Consider the following 18,914-nt stretch of genomic DNA (forward strand, 5'->3'; position numbering starts at 1 on the left):
CCGATTAGTTCAGAAAAGTCCAGTTAACTCATCAAAACAGATCCCATTTAATCTCAGTTCAAGCAATTCTGTAATGTCCTTCATACTGAATCAAGAGATTAGGACCCAAGTAGTTTCATAGGTTGGTCATGCAATGGCCTGTCATAATTGTAAAATCATATCTATCAGCCTACTGTCCAGACTGCTCTCATGTTGTAATTATTACTTTTTATACACCATGCTCTCAATATAGAGTCTGAAATCCAGGCTATGAAGGAAGGCTATGGGAATGTCTTGCTGATCACCTATTGTCAACTTCCCCACCTCCATCATTGTGTCCCTTTTCACCTCTTCCCTATAAAATTAACATCGCTTGGAGGAAGGTTTGTGTAAATCACTAGGAGTTGGTGATTTCAGTGTCTCCAGTTGGAGTTTCCCCTTTGCCGTTCTGCCAAACTCCAAATTCCTGTTTCACAATGTTGCTAACTCCACAATTCTGAAGCCCGGTTGTCTTAAGATCCAGATCATCAGAGTGTTCCAACATTCTGCTTGCAATCACCATCCTGAACTGTTAAATTTGACATAAACCTAAATATGAGATTAATCAAAATGATATCTTGTTATATATGCTCAATTTCCAAAGATGCTAGAGAACAACAGATAACTAGACAAAGGAGTCTTGCATTTATATTTTAAAGAATAATGGGCAGAATTTAATGACTAAAGTACCAGTAAAATTCTACACGATAAGAATTGAATTTGAGTTGTCCAGTAAACATACATCTGTGGGCCTGAAAGTATGTCCAAAATAATAAAAGCATTATATTTATTCATTTGGCATTCATTATAAAATTGACAATCATTTGATTCAGTATGAGGAATGATAAATTGAATTCCACAGAAAAATATAAGAAAATATGTGCTAATTGTTTTTCTGTTTCTTGCCTCGTTTTTCAGATTTGTTGTTCATGTGGACTTTAAATGTCAAATCCATAAGTGTATTTTTGCTTTTATTTATAGGGAAAAGTGAGCGGATTAACGGGAATGCTCAATTTTAGGGATGATGGTACAAATGCCAATGTTCTGTTTGAAATTCTTGGTACCAGTTACAGTGAGGAAAAGGATAGAGGGCTTCAACGTGTAAGCAATATTTTGTGTTCTGGCATTAATATGAGGTATTAAACTGTGCTTGTTTAATTCATGCATTTTCTCCATGTATTTTGATTGCAAGAGTTCTATTTTGCTTTTGATTGGGTACAATTTCGTAAGGTGTATGCCATCAGCTGCACCTTCATCTTGTAGTTATAGTATAAAATTCAAAGACAATGAAACAATGGTTTCCAATCATGTATTTTCAAAATGATGGTTACGTCCTAAGCAAAAATAGGATTATACTAATGTTCTGCTGTTTTCTGATGGGGAAAGCATGGTAATTGATTTTCCACCGGCCCATCCCAAATGTCAAGAGGGCAGAGCTGGACAATCTGCTGAGATAGCCCAGCAAATCCATTCTGTACACTCTTCATAGTACTTAGCAAAAGTTTGGTCAGCCACGAGCAGGCTTGGATTTTTCTGATGCATCAGAAAAGGTCAGAACATCAGGAATTTTTCACAATGCCCTACCTATCCTCACATCTCAAATTCGCAGAGAAGAACAGATCATCTTGAACACTGTTGGATCTTCTCTGGGGTTCTTCTTGCCCCTGAAAAAGATGTCATCCTGCTCCAATATACCTGGCAGCTCATTGTAGCTGATTGTCACTCCCTAATTTGAAACTAGTTTTGGGCCCGTCCACGCAAGCACTTTTCTGCTTGCAGAGTGGCTCCATCAAAGTCAGCAAACCTCAGTGTCCAATTACGTCAAATGGTAAAAACAAGCATTGCAGTGTCTAATTCAAAATGTACATGGCAGAGGTGTGTCACCATTATCTTCAATTCCAACAACAAACTTGGTTTTCTAATTCATTTTTAGCTGTCCCAACACTTTATTGCTGTACAAAACCATAAAATTCTGAAAATACTCAACACACCTAACAGCATCTGTAGAGAGAGAAACAAAGTTGACAGTTCAGGTCAGATCTTGTGTCAGAAATGGGAGAAGTTAGAAATGTGGTAGACTTTGAGCAAATGAAAAGGAAGAAGGTGGGAAGAAGAACATTCTCTCACTTGTCAACTGTTCAGGATCACTGGAGCCTGTTGCTGCTGCTTCCACACACAAACAAACATCCAAATTAGGAGCAGGGGTAGGCCATTTAGCCCCTTAAGCCTGCATGAACAGAATCATGGCCGATCTGATTGTAGCCGCAACGCCACATGCCTGCCAACACCTGATATCCATTGGCTTCATTAAACAAGAATTTAACTATCTCTGCCTTAAAAATATTCATTGACCCTGCCTCCACAGCTTTCTGGGAAGAGAGTTCCAAAGTATCTCAACCCTCTGAAAGAGGAAAATTCTCCTTTTCTCTGTCTTAAATAGGAGACACTTTGTTGGACTGTGTCCCCTATTTGTAGCCTCTCCCACAAATGGAAACACATTTTCAGCATTCACATTATCAAATCCCACCCACACCCCCACACCAGGACTTTCAATCAGGTTGCCTCTCATTTTTTGAAACTTCAATGGATGCAAGCCCAGTCTGTCCAAACTTCCTCATAAGATGACTTCCTCGTCCCAGGTATTAGTCTAGTGAAACTTCTCTGAACTCCTCTTAATGCATTCATATCCTGTATTAAATCAAGAAACCAAAACTGCACACGTACTCCAGATATGGTCTCACCTATGCCCTGTACAACTGTAGCAAAATATCCCTCATATGCTATTCCATTCCTCTTGCAATAAACAACAATATTCAGTTTGCCTTCTTAATCACTTGTTTGATAACTTTGTGATTTATTTACCAGGACAGCCAGATCCGTCTGCAAGAGGCCGACAATCTCTCTCAATTTAAATAGGACATTGTTTTTTGTTAATTCTTCCTGCTGCAGTGGGCAACTTCATGTTTTCTCATATCGTAATGTGTCTGCCAAATATTCGCCCTCTCACTGAACCTATATCCATTTGTAGACTTCTATTGTCCTGTCCACAATTTAATTTTCTACCTATTTTTGTGGCATCAACAAATTTAACCACTATACATAGTATCTAAGTTGTAAACAGTTGAGGCCCCGGCATGATCATTGTGGCACTCAACTCATCTTGCCAATCCAAAAATAACCCATCTATGCCTACTCTCTGATTCCTGTTTGCTAACTAATCCTCTCTCCATGAACCTAAGCCTCTATCACAAACTGAACTGTAAAGTTGTTGCTTCCACACATACTGAACCCTGAGACTGTTAATTCCACAAACAATGAACCCTGAGACTGTTAATTCCACAAACACTGAACCTTGAGGCAGCTGCTTCAATAAGCATTGAACCTATACTTTCTTCCTCTCTGTAATCTCCAGTCCTCTAACCTGCCAGGACTTCAGTACTCCTCTAATTCTGGTCCCTTGAACATCCTTGACTTTAATCCCTCCGCAGTTGGCGGCTATATCTTCAGCTGTCAAAGCCTTAACGCTTTGATTTCCACCTAAACCCCTCTGCGTTTCTAACTCTACTTTCTTTAAGATGATCCTTATGCCTTACCTATCTCTTTGACCAAGCTTTTGCTCATGTATTCAAATATCTTTCTTAATATTTATGCAGCTTGATGTCAAATGTTGTTTGATAACACTCCATTGAAGTACCTTTGGAACCTTACATTAAAGATTCTGTATGAACAAAGTATGTTCAACCGGGCTCAGTTCAACTGATAAAACATAACAAGAATTGGCAAGTTCACACTCTTTTATAAGTTTATGAGAATTTAATGCAGCAGGGTATGTTTCAACCAGGCCACGTGATGCAACATAAAAATGAATTTCACCGTAGTTGGAATTCCAAAAGAGACAGAGCTGACAGGAGAACTGATTTACACAATTACTCAGTCAATTATTGCATTATACAAATCTACGGGAAAAAATATCAAAGTTTGCTCTCAATCTGTGACGGGGTATTATATTTTGTTTCAGCGCCCCTTAACCAAGAAAGTGGAAATTCCCGCTGTCTATATTGTTACCTGCTTCAAATTGCGCAAGTTAAGATTTGTATTTCAGTAAGTTTCAAATTTTGCCTTGACATCTCGGGCAGAATTCTCCCTTGTCTCTGACGGCAGATTGAATGGCTGGCGGGGGAGAGAGGCGGGAGTGGGTGGGGGACAGTTGGGCGGAAGGCCCAACAATCAGTTTAACACCAGTGTGAATTTTCCGCAGGACCTTCTGCCAGTGCCGCCATGGCAGATTGGGAAAGCTGCTGCAGGCAGGCCTGAAATTCATTTACATGCCAATAATAATGGAATTGAGCTGAAGCCCTACTGCCCATGCTTAATTCTCCATGGTGCCAGCAGGAAAACACACAAGTGCAAGACACATTTGGAACGACATGGCGCTCAGATACCGGGACTTACCTGAACAATGCCTGGGGCTGCCTCCAGAGTTCAAAATGGAAGCTGCCAGCAACCCTGGATCCCGGAACATCACAGCAGTGGGCAAGGGGAGAACTCCCAGATTCAGCATCCTGCCACCCCACTCTCCACCCATGATGTTATGTGAATATGTCTTGTTGATGGCTTGGCATGGATTTTAAAGATGCAGATGACAGTGTAATGTTTTATCTACGTCAGCTGCAGAGAATGGAAAGGGGTTCCATTCCATTGGAATATTGCCCACCCACTTTTCAATATAATTTACGACAGGTTGAAGACATGCCCTTTCACTTTGAGATGGCTTCATGCAAATGCAGGTGATGTTTTCTGCTCTTTTGCAACAAAATTAGAAGGGCATCCAGCCTTTTTAAGCACTGAAGATGGAACTGAGGGTGAAGAGTTTACTTCTTCTTGGTTTGGTTGGATGGCAATTCCTTTAAACACAATCAAAACTTCATAAGGAGTCATAAGAATCTGTGCCTGCTCCAGGATGTTTCCATTGTAACCTTGATGTGATTCTACTAGAGTAGCCAGGAGCTAATCTGAGAACCAGGCATACTGCAATCCTGGCCTAACCTCCAGTTCAAAGGTGGCCAAATGAAAGTGAAACCACCAAAACTGGAAATAAGGCAATTTACATGGAAGGATGATGTGGGGACAGAGACTTCCTCCGGGTCCACCAGAAATCAGTTCAAAATCATGGTTCTGACCCTTAAAGATCATTCTAGAATTTTTTGAAGGGGAGCCACAGTGCCATCCCACCGATACCTCGGGGCAACATGGTATTCCCCAGGCACCACCAGACTTTTAACATCCCAAATAAGCTGGTGCCCTTAATCCATGACCAAACAAGTCACTGGAGTACTTCCTAACCTTGGGAACTTTGACCATATCAGTTTCGGGGTCTGAGGCACGAACCTCTGAGCAAATGCAACAAGATGTGTGAGCTTTTCTGGCTAAGAAAACTGGTGTAAATCATGATTGTTTTCTCAGTGCTAATTCAGACAAGAATTTCCCACATTCAGTGCAGTGCAGATGCCACAATCGTGAATATCATTAAAAACTCGGGGGGTGGGGTCAGGGCCTATTCATTCCAGAGCCTGTCAGTTCCAGGCCTCTGCACAACACTGCCCCCCACAACCGCCCCACAATCCGAAAAGGCTCCCCATCTATTCCCGGGCCGGCCATGACCCCCACATCCAGAAACACCCAATTTCCAGGCCCCCCCAGCAGTGACAACTCCCCCCCACCCAGCAGATTCCCCTCCGCATCCCACGGAAGGCAGACCTCCCGGCAGACCACTCCCCAGCCTGCTCCGATTGCTGGCCTCCCTCCAGCCAAATCAATCCAAATGCAGAGTGATAGCGGGAAACCCCCACTGATCGACCCGTAGGCTGACCACAACTGGCCCTGCCCCCAGCCTCCACCATCTTGACACTGCCCCTAGGCCCCACCCCCTTGGCACTGCTCCAAGACTGATGGGCAGTGCCAAGATTCCCCCTGGGCATAGGCATTTTGCCCCTTGGGGCAGTGCCGGGGGCAGAGGCTGGCACTTCTAGAGTGCCCATGCCCGGGTGTCACCACATACCCGCAGCCTGACCCCCTGTGGTCCCTGACTTTCCCCCCCTCATTCCAGCGGGGTCGTCCCACTAGTTCCCCAAAAGTGGGGAGCTAATCTGAAGCCCGCCAGAGTGAAAATATACAGGCTGGGTGGGAGATGCTATTAGGCCCAGAGAGTTCCGTCCCTGGCCTAATAATCACACTTAAAATAGATTAAAAGTAGATTTACCTGCTGTTCTCGCCAATTTCCAGTGTGGTCCCAACTGCACCCAATATCCAACACTGGGAGATGCATGCACGTCGGGAACTCAGGCGTGAGTCCCACGAATCGGCCAAGGTGCAATTCTCCCAGCCCGCCATGTTAAAAATTAGCGCAGTGGGATTTGGGAATTGCCCCCATGAAGTTAAATGTCATTGCAAACTTCAACCCAACCCAAATTTAATAGAAATGCTGCAATAGTGGTTCAGACTGACCTTGGAAATGTAGATATGGCTATAGAAACCTGAGTTACCTTTTAAAAAAACATGCTGTGAGTGAATTTGTTCCATTCAAAATAAGCCGGTTAATTATTATTGAATCCAAATTCCATTTAGGAAGTTTCAGACACAACACGGCTTCCAGTGGGACTAAAATAAATGGCTGGCTGTGATGTAAACTGTGTTACAGGGGATAGTCAATCTTCAAAGGACAAGATAAGGTGGACTAACTCGCTCACCAGTCAGCATAGATTGGACAGGCTGGGAGTTTTACCTCTGGAACGTAGGAGACTGAGGGGTGATCTTATAGAGGTGTATCAGCTCATGAGAGGCATGGATAGGGTGAATGCACTCAGTATTTTCCCCAGGGTTGGGGAATCAAGAAATAGAGGGCATAGGTTTAAGTTATGAGGGGAAAGAATTAACGGGAACCTGAGGAGCAACTTTTTTACACAGAGGGTGGTTCGTACGTGGAATGAGCTGTGAGAGGAAGTGGTTGAGGCAGGGACGTTGACAACATTTAAAAGGCATTTAGACAGATATACGAATAGGAAAGGTTTAGAGGGATAGGGATCAAATGCAGGCAAATGGGGTTAGCATAGATGGGCATTTTGGTTGGCATGGATCATTTTGGGCTGAAGGGCCTGTCTCCAGCCATTGATTCTATGACTCTAAGATTACAAGGAAGGAAAGGATTCCATCTATGTGTATTTCTGTGGTGTCCATCTATGTCTGGACACAACAGAAACTATAATCATATTTCTGAGTGCTTTGAGACCAAATCTCCTTTAGTACTACAGTCAATTGGTAACAGAAATATGAGTGTATTATAATAGTGCACAACTCTTCAAGGGTACAATGTGATCATCCAATACTCTTGTGATGCCCCACAGGAGAAATATTCATTCAGGAAGGAAAACTTTTGGTTATTATTAGTTGTCCTTGAGTTGAAGGATGGAAGATAATGGAGGCGATTCACCCAAAACCGCTGTGCTACTCAAGTATGATTAGCAGGCCTGGGACTGAATTCTCCAGGCCCGCTAGAGTCTCTCCCCCAACTCGCCCTGTCGGGAGTGGTTCCATCTGGCAGGGTTTACTCCTGCTCCCTACTAATGAGGAACAGGCAGCCCAACCCCGCTCAAGGGAAGAGAGGCCATTGAGGTCTCCCAGGAGGTCAGGGGTGCCCCTTGGGTAGTGCCAGTCTAGCAGTACCAACCTGGCACTGCCCAAGAGCAAACTAACAATGCCCAGGGGGCACTCTGGTACTGCCTACTGGGCATCAGGTGGGGCCAGAGGAGACAGAGCCTTTTAAGGCCTTTTGGTGGGGTAATCAGTGGGGAAAGGGGGGGACTGTTTCCCCTCTGCCAGAGGATCAGTGGGGGAGGGAGAGAAGGAGGACATTCAGCACTAGCTATCCACTTGAAGGGAGAAGATGGAGGTTACCAGGTTTGAGTGTTCCGGGCTGCTGGGGAGGATGCTCAGGACTGTCGAGGGGGAGATTGGGGCTGGCCAGGGGAGGGAGGGATATAGGGGTTAGCCTGAGGAGGTCCGGAAGGCTAGTGATCAGGGCTTAGGCAGTCGCAAGGCCAGCCTTAGGGGATTGTGGTGCTTACCAGCAATCAGGCCTCCCAGCGATTGGGAAGCCAACAACTGGGGGGGGGGGCCAATGCACAAGCGCCGATCTCCACACTGACAGATCAATGCATGTGCAGTGGCCCACACAGCGCTATGCTGCTGGCTTCTCGGGTGGGAATAGGCCCCTCCTCCTGATTTCCAGCATGAATCACACTCTAGAGTGCTGGAGATTCATTTTGGAAATCATGCTAAAAAAACCCGACAGGATTTAGTGCCTTTCTCCCACACATTGGGAACTTAGAATTATTTTGGGAGAATCCCGGCTAATATTTTTTGACAAAAACGTATACTTTTGTTTGCCTTAGTTTGGCTCAGTGGCCCTTTGAATACTGTCATAATACATTACGATTTTAAAGGCATCTGTATTTCAACAACATTCACAGTCAAATCCGACACAAGTTTTGAGAGCTTTGTTCAAAACAGTTGGATTGATGGTTGAATGAAGCTACTTCTGAGTAAGCAGACATGATATTTCCCCCTTTCATCTATGATTTTTTTTAATCCTAGTGACAATTTTGATAATCTAAAGAATGGCAGCTGATAAAATATTTGTGGCTGCTACCTTCGGGATATGAGCTGAACATCAATACAGTGTCATCCGTGCACCCATTTCTGCTTTCCATTTGTATGTTTCATTTCTATGGATCAATCTGGCAGTACCCTGCAATGTAGTTGCACTGGTATCTTTGGATTGCATTTGTTTGTGCCTTCTGCAAATTTTGCTTTACAAAGAAGCCAAGTCTCAAAGGCCTTAGAGGAGGGTAGCATTAAGGACTTCATGGGAAGTAGTTAAGAGGACACAGAAGTGAACCCATTACCAGTCAGTTGAGACATACTTGTCATTTTTAAACAGCTTTCCATTTGCCACTGCATTACCAGTTTTATCGACATCACCTTCTTTCTCTGCACAAAGATATCATGTACAGACCCTTCACTGTGCTAAACCCTTGTTCATTCCATTTATCCCAAGCAATTTCTATCAAAGTTGTTTGGATCTAGTTCATTCAGTATATATGTTTTGTGCTTCTTGCCAACCATGTTTCCCCTTTGGTGTTAGCATGAGATATGTGAACACTTGACATTAGTGCTTTTCCTAATGGTTAGCTGAGTGGTAGGGATGCATGAGGTAGATGACAGACATCTTTATGTGAGTCTCTTCACAGCAGCAGATATGTCTCCTTGCTACACTTCATATGATACTGCATGAACAATCTGGTTGCATCTGCTTGTTGTTACATATGCCGGCATATGGTGTGGCAGATTGGAAAGCACAAATCTACTAATGGTGCCTGACCCATAGAACACCACAAGCACAAAAACAAGCCCTTTGGCCTTTCTTGGCTGTGCCAAACCATTTTTCTACCTAGTCCCACTCACCTGCACCTGGACCATATCCCTCCACACCCCTCTCATCCATGTACCTGTCCAAGTTTTGCTTAAATGTTAAAAGACCCTTTAGCTTTATGTCCTGTATCAGAATGCTGCTCCTTCAACCCCCTGCCCACAGCTTGCAATCAGGGGCATTTGCACCTCAAGGAGCTCACACTAATTATTCAAGTTAGATTGACTGCAGAAACCACATCATATCATGCCTAGTGCACAAATGTCATAATGTGAACTCTATTCTTTTAAAAGAAAAGGAAGAAACGTGGAATAATAGACACTGTGTGCTCCCAAAATGGCTGCCACAAAGTCAGCTGTCTGCTGTTTGCAGTTTCCATACTGGCAAAGATTACCTCATGCCTGAATACGCTTCTGGGCAGTCATTAAAATGTAACTGTCTGTGGCTGGAGTCCCCATCTTTGAAAAGGCATTCTGATGCAAAATCACTTGTGGAATGTACAACTTCTATTTTCTGCTTGTTCACTGAAACTCAAGTATAATAGCTCCCCAGACTCCATTTGCGAGCTTGAAGCGCAACAAGAAAAGTGTGAAGAAACCAGTTTACCACAAGCAGGTGTGGAAAAAAAGCCAGTAATTCCCAATTGTGTACCAATTACCTCTATCACCAAATCATTTCTGTGAGCAATAGAAGCATTGCTGATGTGGTCACGGGATCAAAACTGACTTGAGATAACACATATTTCAAGAAGCAGCCAGGGGCAAATCAGTCTGGAGACTGACAGAACACAAGAGCGACTATTGCTGCAGCAAGAAGACAGAATCCTGTCTCACAACCTTAACCAAGAAGCTAATATGTTCCCATCTGCAATGAAAGTATGGGTGGACTCTTCCCAAAAATTCAGAGAGTGTAGGCTCAAGCTTTTCTCACCATATTGAACAACCTTCTGTGCATTTTCAAAGGGAGAATCAGACAGTCAGCTGAGAGGTGGGGCCTAAAGAAGCTGGCCAGGCCAGGAAGCACAAGATTGCGGTGCTCCAATCTCCAACTTAAATAAAAGACCCTCCTGCTGGCCCACCATGGACATTAGAACCACACCTCTGAGCATTGGGGCACTACCCCCCACTTCAATGCAAGAATCAGGGCAACATCCCCCCCACCACCCCAACAATAGAAGGATTGGGATGACCCAACTTTCTCCCATCATCAGGGCTCTCTCCCCAGCTCTCCTCCCGGGATTCAGGCTGGACCCACACCCCACACTGCTGCCCCCTCACCCCCACCCATTACCTACACCACCTCTCCTCACCACAGCACTGCCGCCACTCCTCTCACATGCTGCAGTCCAATGCAAGCATCAGGCAAGCCCCATCCTGCCTAGGACTGAGATGCAGCTCTCTGCCCCTTTCATGAGAACCAAACCCCTTCCCACCTCAATTCAAGCATCACCCTCCCCTCTCACAAGTATTGATCCCCTGAACACACCTGTGAAACTCCAAGATGGGGCTCCCTAGAAGGCCCACCCTTGGCACTGCCAGGTGGTCCATGTCCTGCAACTGTCCTGGTGTAGTCAACACTGCAGATTTTGGGTTTTGAAAACCTGCAGTGAAGTTGTGCCAGGTGGGTGGGGACATACTGTGAGAGTGGAAGTGGCACTGTTGAGACTGCTAATCACGTTTACATATGCTAAGGTATGCTGAGATATGCTATCCAGGTTTGCGCCTGTCATGGACTTGAACTTGATCACCAGCAGGGGATGGTGAAGATCAGCCTTAGGGTTCTCACTGGCACAAATCCCGTTTTTGACCTCTCATGAGATTTGATTTGATTTGATTTATTATTGTCACATGTATTAACATACAGTGAAAAGTATCGTTTCTTGTGTGCTTTACAATCAGAGCATACTGTTCATAGAGAAGGAAAAGATAGTGCAGAATGTCGTGTTACATTCACAGCTAGGGTGTAGAGAAAGATCAACTGCGTGCAAGGTAGGTCCATTCAAAAGTCTGATGGCAGCAGGAAAGAAGCTGTTCTTGAGTCAGTTGATACATGACCTCAGACTTTTGTATCTTTTTCCAGACGGAAGAAGGTGGAAGAGAGAATGTCTAGGTGCATAGGGTCCTTAATTATGCTGGCTGCTTTTCTGAGACAGAGGGAATATCAACAGAGTCATTGGATGGGAGTCTGTTTTGCTTGATGGATTGGGCTACATTTACAACCTTTTGTAGTTTCTTGTGATCTTGGGCAGAGCAGGAGCCACACCAAGCTGTGATACAACCAGAAAGAATACTTTCTATAGTGCATCTGTAAATGTTGGGGAGAGTCGTAGCTGACATGTCAAATTTCCTTAGTCTTCTGAGAAGGTTGAGGTTTTGGTGGGCTTACACAACAATTGTGTCGGCATGGGGGGGGGACAAGGACAGATTGTTAGTGATCTGGACATCTTAAAAACCTGAAACTCTCGACCTTTTCTACTTCGTCCCCATTGATGTAGACAGGGGCATGTTCTCCTTTATGCTTCCTAAAGTCGATGACAATCTCCTTCGTTTTGTTGACATTGAGGGAGAGATTATTGTTGTTGCACCAGTTCACCAGGCTATCTATCTCATTCCTGTACTCTTTTCGTCATTGTTTGAGATCTGACCCACTATGATGGTGTCATCAGCAAGCTTGAAAATCGGGATGGAAAGGAATTTGGCCAGACAGTCATAGGTGTATAAGGAGTATAGTAGAGGGTTGAAAACACAGCCTTGTGGGGCACCGTTGTTGAGGATGATCATGGAGTAGGTATTGTTGCTTATCCTTACTGATTGTGGTCTTAGAAAGGAAGTTAGGAAATTCAGGATCTAGTCACAGAGGAAGGTGCCGAGGCCCAGGCCATGGAGATTGGAGATGGGTTTCGTGGGAATAATGGTGTTGAAGGCTCAGCTGTAGTCAATAGTAAGGAGTCTGACATAGGTGTCTTTGGTATCTAGGTGTTCCAGGGTTGAATGCAGGGCCAGGGAGATGGTGTCTGCTGTGCACCTATTGCAGCAGTAGGTGAACTGTAGTGGATCCAGGCAGTCCTGGAGGCTGGAATTGATTTGTGCCATGACTAGCTATTCGAAGCACATCATAATGATGGATGTCAGAGCCACCAACTGATAATCATTAAGGCACACAGCTTGGCTTTTCTTAGGGACCATGATGAGAGTCATCTTCTTGAAGCAGATAGGGACCTCAGATTGTTGTAAAGAGAGGTTGAAGATGTCTGCAAGTACCCCTGCTAGCTGATCTGCGTAGGATCTGAGTGCTTGTCTGGTTATCTCAGCCGGGCCGGTCTTTAACAGCCATTGCAGGACTTACGCTCACGGCTAGCACTGTCGCTAAATCACAGCCTTGCTCTCATTTTCTACAGAAGCTTGGCTGCAACTCCTTCTGAAAACTCAAAGACTTTCAATCTTTATTGGCCTTCAATCTTTATTGATCTTCAACGAATCACGAGAGAGAGAGAGAGAAGACCCCATCCAGGCTCGCAATGAGTTCATTTTAAAGAAATAATTTAAGCTTGCAACTTGATTTCTTGGTAATCCATGCAAGCATTTTCTGTAAAACATGTCTCTTATGAGTATGTGTCTCTCTGAAGGAGAGAGTGTTTAATTGTGTTTATATTGTTGGTGTTGTGTAAATAAACTTTTCTGATTTAAACTTTCAGAGAGTTTGCTTCATGTCTATTACTGAAAGTCACAACACTAAAAAAAAGCTTAAAAATATATAGCTCGTTGCGAAAAATTGAGAAGTGAGGGAATGGGAGTTATCCCAACACTTCTTCCCCCTGTCCATAACAGTAAGTACTCACGGCACAGGCACTTCTGATCTTCCCTCCCTGCTGTGCCCAGTGGAAAACCTGGGCTTTGCTGTTCAGAATTAAAACTGAGGAATAGCTATTTTTATGAGGTGTAATTGATCTGCTATGCTTGAAAATTCACACTGCAATGTCACACACCAGCTACGTTAGGCATTTGGAAATCTTGATTCTTTAAAACCCAAGAGTGAGCAAAATATTTTAAAGTTCACACTTGCATTGATTCCCTCCAATATCATATTCACAAAGCTGTGGTAGATTTAACTGGACAGCTCGAGGCCCTGACAATTAACCAGTGGCGTTTCCAAAAATTACTTTGAAAAGGGGAAAGAAAGCAATTAACCTCTCTGAATGTGTCATATTACAGCAATAATAATTAAAGAGGTAGGCTAGGAAGTAAACATATCATTATTGGAGCAGCAGAACAATTGTGTGCTGCATGGCATTGCGCTTCTGTCTTTATGAAACCCAGCTTGTTCTCCAATCTATTATGAGCAGCATCTCAAAGATTGGTTCCAATTTTATATTTTTAATGTGTAATTATATTAATCACATTATAACTTCACTACCATCTTTTTGGTATAATGAGCTGTGACAAACATGGATCTTAAGCAAAGTTAAACAGTATAATTATAATTAAAGTTAATGACATTGCTTTAATAATGCTTGTTTGCATTCTCCATACAGCTAGGACTTTGGAGCCCAACCACTGGATTGAATGGTTCCCTAATAGATCAAAAACTGGAAAACAGTATGGAAGGAGTAACACTGCGAGTTGTGACAGTGCTGGTAAAACCGAATTCTTTGCTGTTATAATTAGTGGGATATTTTGCAATCTACAAGCATATTTCGTCAATTAAAAATAACAACTTGAACTATAATAGTAAGATTTATTCTGCCCATATGTATTCTATCAATATTGTACCTTAACGGTGGCTTTCAGATTTAAATGCACAAATGTGATACTTAACTTCCTCAAATCAGATATTTTCTTTAAAACTGACTAAGTACAGTCTGTCAAAAACTGTATATTTTCTTTAAAGCCAATGTGTCACTGGAGTGAATTAATGTTCTTTATCGCATTTAGGAGCCTGTCCTCTAGTGCCTCAACATCTCTTCCAATATGTTTCTCAAGCAGTAATGTAACAGTAACCAAGATGATGTTTGTAGCTGAAACATTTCATGTTCAAGAAGGAAGCAGATCATAGATACAGTAAGGAAGGATAGAATGCAAAATGGCACATTGGTACAACAAGCCCATTCCTTCCATAAATCTGCCCTGTCATAAACTCTACTCCAACAATGTCAGAACCTATACAGAGTTAATGAAACAGTGATTTCTTAAAGGCAAGAAATTCAACACCACAATACCTCTGATGAAATGATGGATCACTGCCCCCAGGCCTAGTAGTAGGAGATAGCATGTTCCGTGGAATTTCAGTCTATACTGATTCTTGTATATTTCATTTCTGTTCCCAACTAGATATTTATCAAGATTTTTTTTCTGAATGAGTTAATCAGCATAGCATCAGGTGATTTTGCTCCAAGTTCTGAAATCATCCTTGTTGCTCTTCTCTGAATCCCCTCAATGCACTTCTTTTTTTGAAGGTGTGTTCCAAGATTGCACAGTGTTTGACTATGGCCTCACCAATAATCTGTACAAAGTTAGGCAACTTATTTCACTCTCTAGTCAATTGCCCTTGAGATCCATCCAGCTTCGTATTAGCTTTGCTGAATACAGCTACACATTGGAAATGTTGTGAATGATATGTATTAGTGGTAACTTTTTCTTTTCTACTATTTCCCATCTTTGAATTGATATAATGCTTCATACTTTACACATTTCATGAATTCTATTGGAATGTGTGTTACATTAACTTACGATAAAGTCAATCCACAGTTTTCTAAACCTGTCTGCTTAATTTCGCTAGATATCTCTGACTTCTGTTTATTTTCCTCTTATCATAGAATCTCTAAAGTGCAGAAGGGGGCCATTCAGCCCATCGAGTCTGCACCAACTCCACCAGTAAGTCCCATCCAGGCTCTCTCCCTGTCACCCCATGTATTTACCAGGCTAATCCATCTAACCTACACATCTTGGGACACTAAGGGGAAATTTAGTAGGCCAGTCCACCTACCCTGCACATCTTTGAACTGTGGGAGAAAGCCGAAGCACCCAAAAGAAACGCATGCAGACGCAGGGAGAACATGCAAATTCCACACAGGCAGCCACTCAAGGCTGGAATTGAATCTGGCACCCTGGCACTGTGACACAGCAGTGCTAACCACTGTGCCAGCATGCCACTTCTCGCCAGTTTAAATAGTTTGGTGTCATCCGCAAATGACTGCTTTAGAATACAGATATATGTGATCAATTTGGCCAGTATTAAGTTTAGGATTAAATTAACGAACCCTTTAAAAACCCTGTTCTGTTAAAGTCAGCTAAAATTAGAACTGCTGATATTAAGATGCGAAATTATCAAGAGAGGCTGAGCAGCTATTTAATCTGCCCATTAGTGCTGAGCAATCCCGCAGACCTCAAGGAAATTCAATACTAAATGACTTGTATTGATCGGAACAATCAATGAAGAACCTAGACAAACTGATTTTAACAACGAGGATTGAGTTTTGTATCTACCTGGTCACTGCAAATACTGCAATTTGAATGACATCGGAGCCAAGAGCAGAGCTCTATAGACACTTTACTTCCCAGGCAGTGCTTTTCTTCAAGTTCATCGTTACTCTCTGTTTCTTATCGTTAAGTCTATTATCAATACCACTGCCTAATTGGGCTTTAATTATGTGAATATTAACTTTTTTTAAAGCTTTATGTTGAACTTTATCAAGTGCTTATAGAAACATTGAATGAATATATTTATTTCATACTTGTCAAAATATTTGCTCTCTTATTGCCTGAAATCAGTATTCTTTTTACAGAAAGGACTATATCATTTGTTATCCTTGGAGTTTATATTCCACTTAAATAATTCGGCAGCAAGCTTTCATGAGTTTAAAGTTTAAACAAATAGTAAATAAGGTAAATAAATAAAATAATAACACTTGCCCCAAATTAATGTAACATCATACATTCAGCCTCATGCAGACACTCACTCACTCATTCTCTCACTCACACTCCATGATAAGCCCTCACTTGGGCGCAGGTTGCTCACAATTTAAGTTGCCTGATGAAAATCCCTTCTTTGCCCTTTAGCACTGCACAGAAAGGTTTCCTGTATGTGCTGCTGCCGCGTGCACTCACCTCCTTGCCTTCATTCACCGTTTGGACATGCCCGAGTGTGCCTTGTTGCTGTCCATGGTACAGGTCCCAGCTGAAGGACTCTCTATGTAGGAGTCCTCCTCTTTATTATTAGGGACTTGGGATAGAGGAGGTTGCACACAGCAATCCCATACAACCATAGGTTAATACATTGTCCAAGGGGCATGTGTCTTTTGTGACCGTCTGGGGTATATGTAAGTTTTCCCAGGCTACACATCCTTTTTAGTTTTCTGAAAAGCTTGTTAATTTATTTTTGGTTGCACTTCAGCACGACACTCCTGATCTATGGACACCCAGTGTGGAGAGGGTAGGGAGAGTGGAAGACCTCCTTGTGGGCCTGTGGATGGGCCTAGCTGAATTGGCTAGCTTTGATCCACGTATTCCACGCTATATCACTGGTAAGGTTGTCTCTGATTTGCCATCACTTCAGCGCTGCAATCATCGGGGTGCCACATTGAAAGACAGCCCAGCACACACCAGGTTGCCTAGAATTGATGGCTACCAAGCAATCTGCTCCCCAGGCTTCCAGACGACTCCCTGGAGAGACTCCTGGTTGCAGTAGCGGCCTGATGTGATGTCCTCCGCAAGTAGAACAACAGCCAGAAAGTGACCAATCCAGCATGGGAGGTGGTGGCAGTGGTAGTCAGTGTGAATGCCTCGCAGAAGAGGACAACCATCCAGTGCAGGAAGAGGCTGAATGATCACCTCTGTTCTGCCAGGGTAAGTCACTCTTCGAATCACTCGCAGCTCACACTCTTAGACCCATCACACATCCACAGGGAGCTCACTGCCAGCCCCAGGGACATCACCCCCACACACCCACGTACACCTTCATCTCTCCTGCAGTTATGTCCTCATCATCTCCTTGGTCCCACTCACCACCCACACATGTCAGGCATCCTTATCAAATGCCCTGGTAGATGATCTGCTCACACTCACTCCATCTAATTTTATGCAGGAAACATTGGCTCACAACAAAAGGAAGAGATTCCAGGCAGTTGGAGGAATGCCAGAGCCTAAAGATTCTCTTGGACTTTGAGAACAGAGGCATCCAGCTGGCTGGGGAAGATGTTGACTGATCATATACTGATGGTGAGGTCTGTGGTGTTAAATCAAGTGAGGATCCAGCACCATACCATCCATCAGCCAACAATGCTGTGAGTCACGTCTCCTGCCATACACAAATGATCTTTCCTTTCTGTTGCAGGCACATCTGGGAATCAGCCCAAGGGGTCCACTAGTTAGTTCCTTGACTCCAGCCCTGACAACCATGTGGAAAAGGAATTCACAGACCCCGACATTGAAGAGCCATCACTGCTCTCACCCATACCTTCCATCGGTGCAGAGGCACACACTTCATTGAGACCTAATTTTAAAACAGCCTCGGGGTCACAATCTGGTGAGCACATCACACTCTCAAACCAACAGCAGGTGGAGGCAGTGATGTCCCAGGCTGCTGGCATTTGGAGGAGTGCTACAGGCCAGCAATCTGCTAAGCCCTAGTTACATGACTTGTCTCTGGACTCAGTCATGCCCCAGTTGCAAGAGCTGCAAAGGATTTAAAGGCAGCATGGTGGAGTCCATACACCTTGGCCAGAATTCTCCCATCCCGCCCGCCATGGAATTTTAGCAGTTGGGTTGCGGACAATGAGAAATCCCATTGACAGTCAGGTGGGAATTTCTAGTTTCTGGACCAGCGCGGCTGGAGAATGCCTCCCCTTGTATCTGAGGTGATTGAAACATAGAAAATAGAAGCAGGATTAGGCCCTTCAAGCCTGATCCACCATTCATTTTGATCATGGCCAATCATCAAATTCAATATCCTGATCCCTCCTTCCCACCCAGTATGCCAACACACCAACGCAACAAGGTCAACAATCTATAGTGGCAGCTGCCATGGAGACCTTGCTGTAAGACTTTTGTCCTGAACTGCTGCAGAACATGGGCTCCATTGTGCGGGCACTTGCTGGGATCCATTGGTGCCAATGCCATTAAATGGCGGACTTCTGGAGCTTACTCCAGCTGCCACTCTATTGCAAAGAGGAAGCCAGGGGCCCTCAGGCACCCACAGGGAGGAGGGTCAGCAGGTGTACACTACGGGAGTGTCCTGCCCATCAAATCCCCTTTTTCTGTGACAGCTTCACAGGCCAAGGCACTTCTACAAAGTAGGACCCCAAAAGCAGCCTGGACCACGCCCCATGGTCCCACCCCTCCAGAGGAAACCCGCCAAGGTCATCACAGATAACAGCGTGTGGCAGGCAGCAGGCTGCTCCACCACCACTGTGGATGCT

The 18,914-nt window shown here is 43.9% G+C and overlaps 1 protein-coding gene across 2 annotated transcripts in view; it reads left to right on the forward strand.

Moving 5' to 3' along the window:
• The window catches only part of LOC145351504 (glutamate receptor ionotropic, delta-2-like), a 380,118-nt gene that overhangs the window by 257,959 nt on the left and 103,245 nt on the right, over window positions 1-18,914 (forward strand). For both annotated transcript variants that reach the window (XM_080201102.1, XM_080201103.1), the window contains exons 8-9: window positions 1,000-1,119; window positions 14,034-14,135. In XM_080201102.1, coding sequence (XP_080057228.1) covers window positions 1,000-1,119; window positions 14,034-14,135 — 222 coding nt within the window. The remainder of the gene's footprint in view (window positions 1-999; window positions 1,120-14,033; window positions 14,136-18,914) is intronic.

The sequence above is a fragment of the Carcharhinus amblyrhynchos genome, chromosome 13 (genome assembly GCF_965287045.1).
Source record: "Carcharhinus amblyrhynchos chromosome 13, sCarAmb.v2.hapA, whole genome shotgun sequence".
In the NCBI taxonomy this organism is placed as follows: Eukaryota; Metazoa; Chordata; class Chondrichthyes; order Carcharhiniformes; family Carcharhinidae; genus Carcharhinus; species Carcharhinus amblyrhynchos.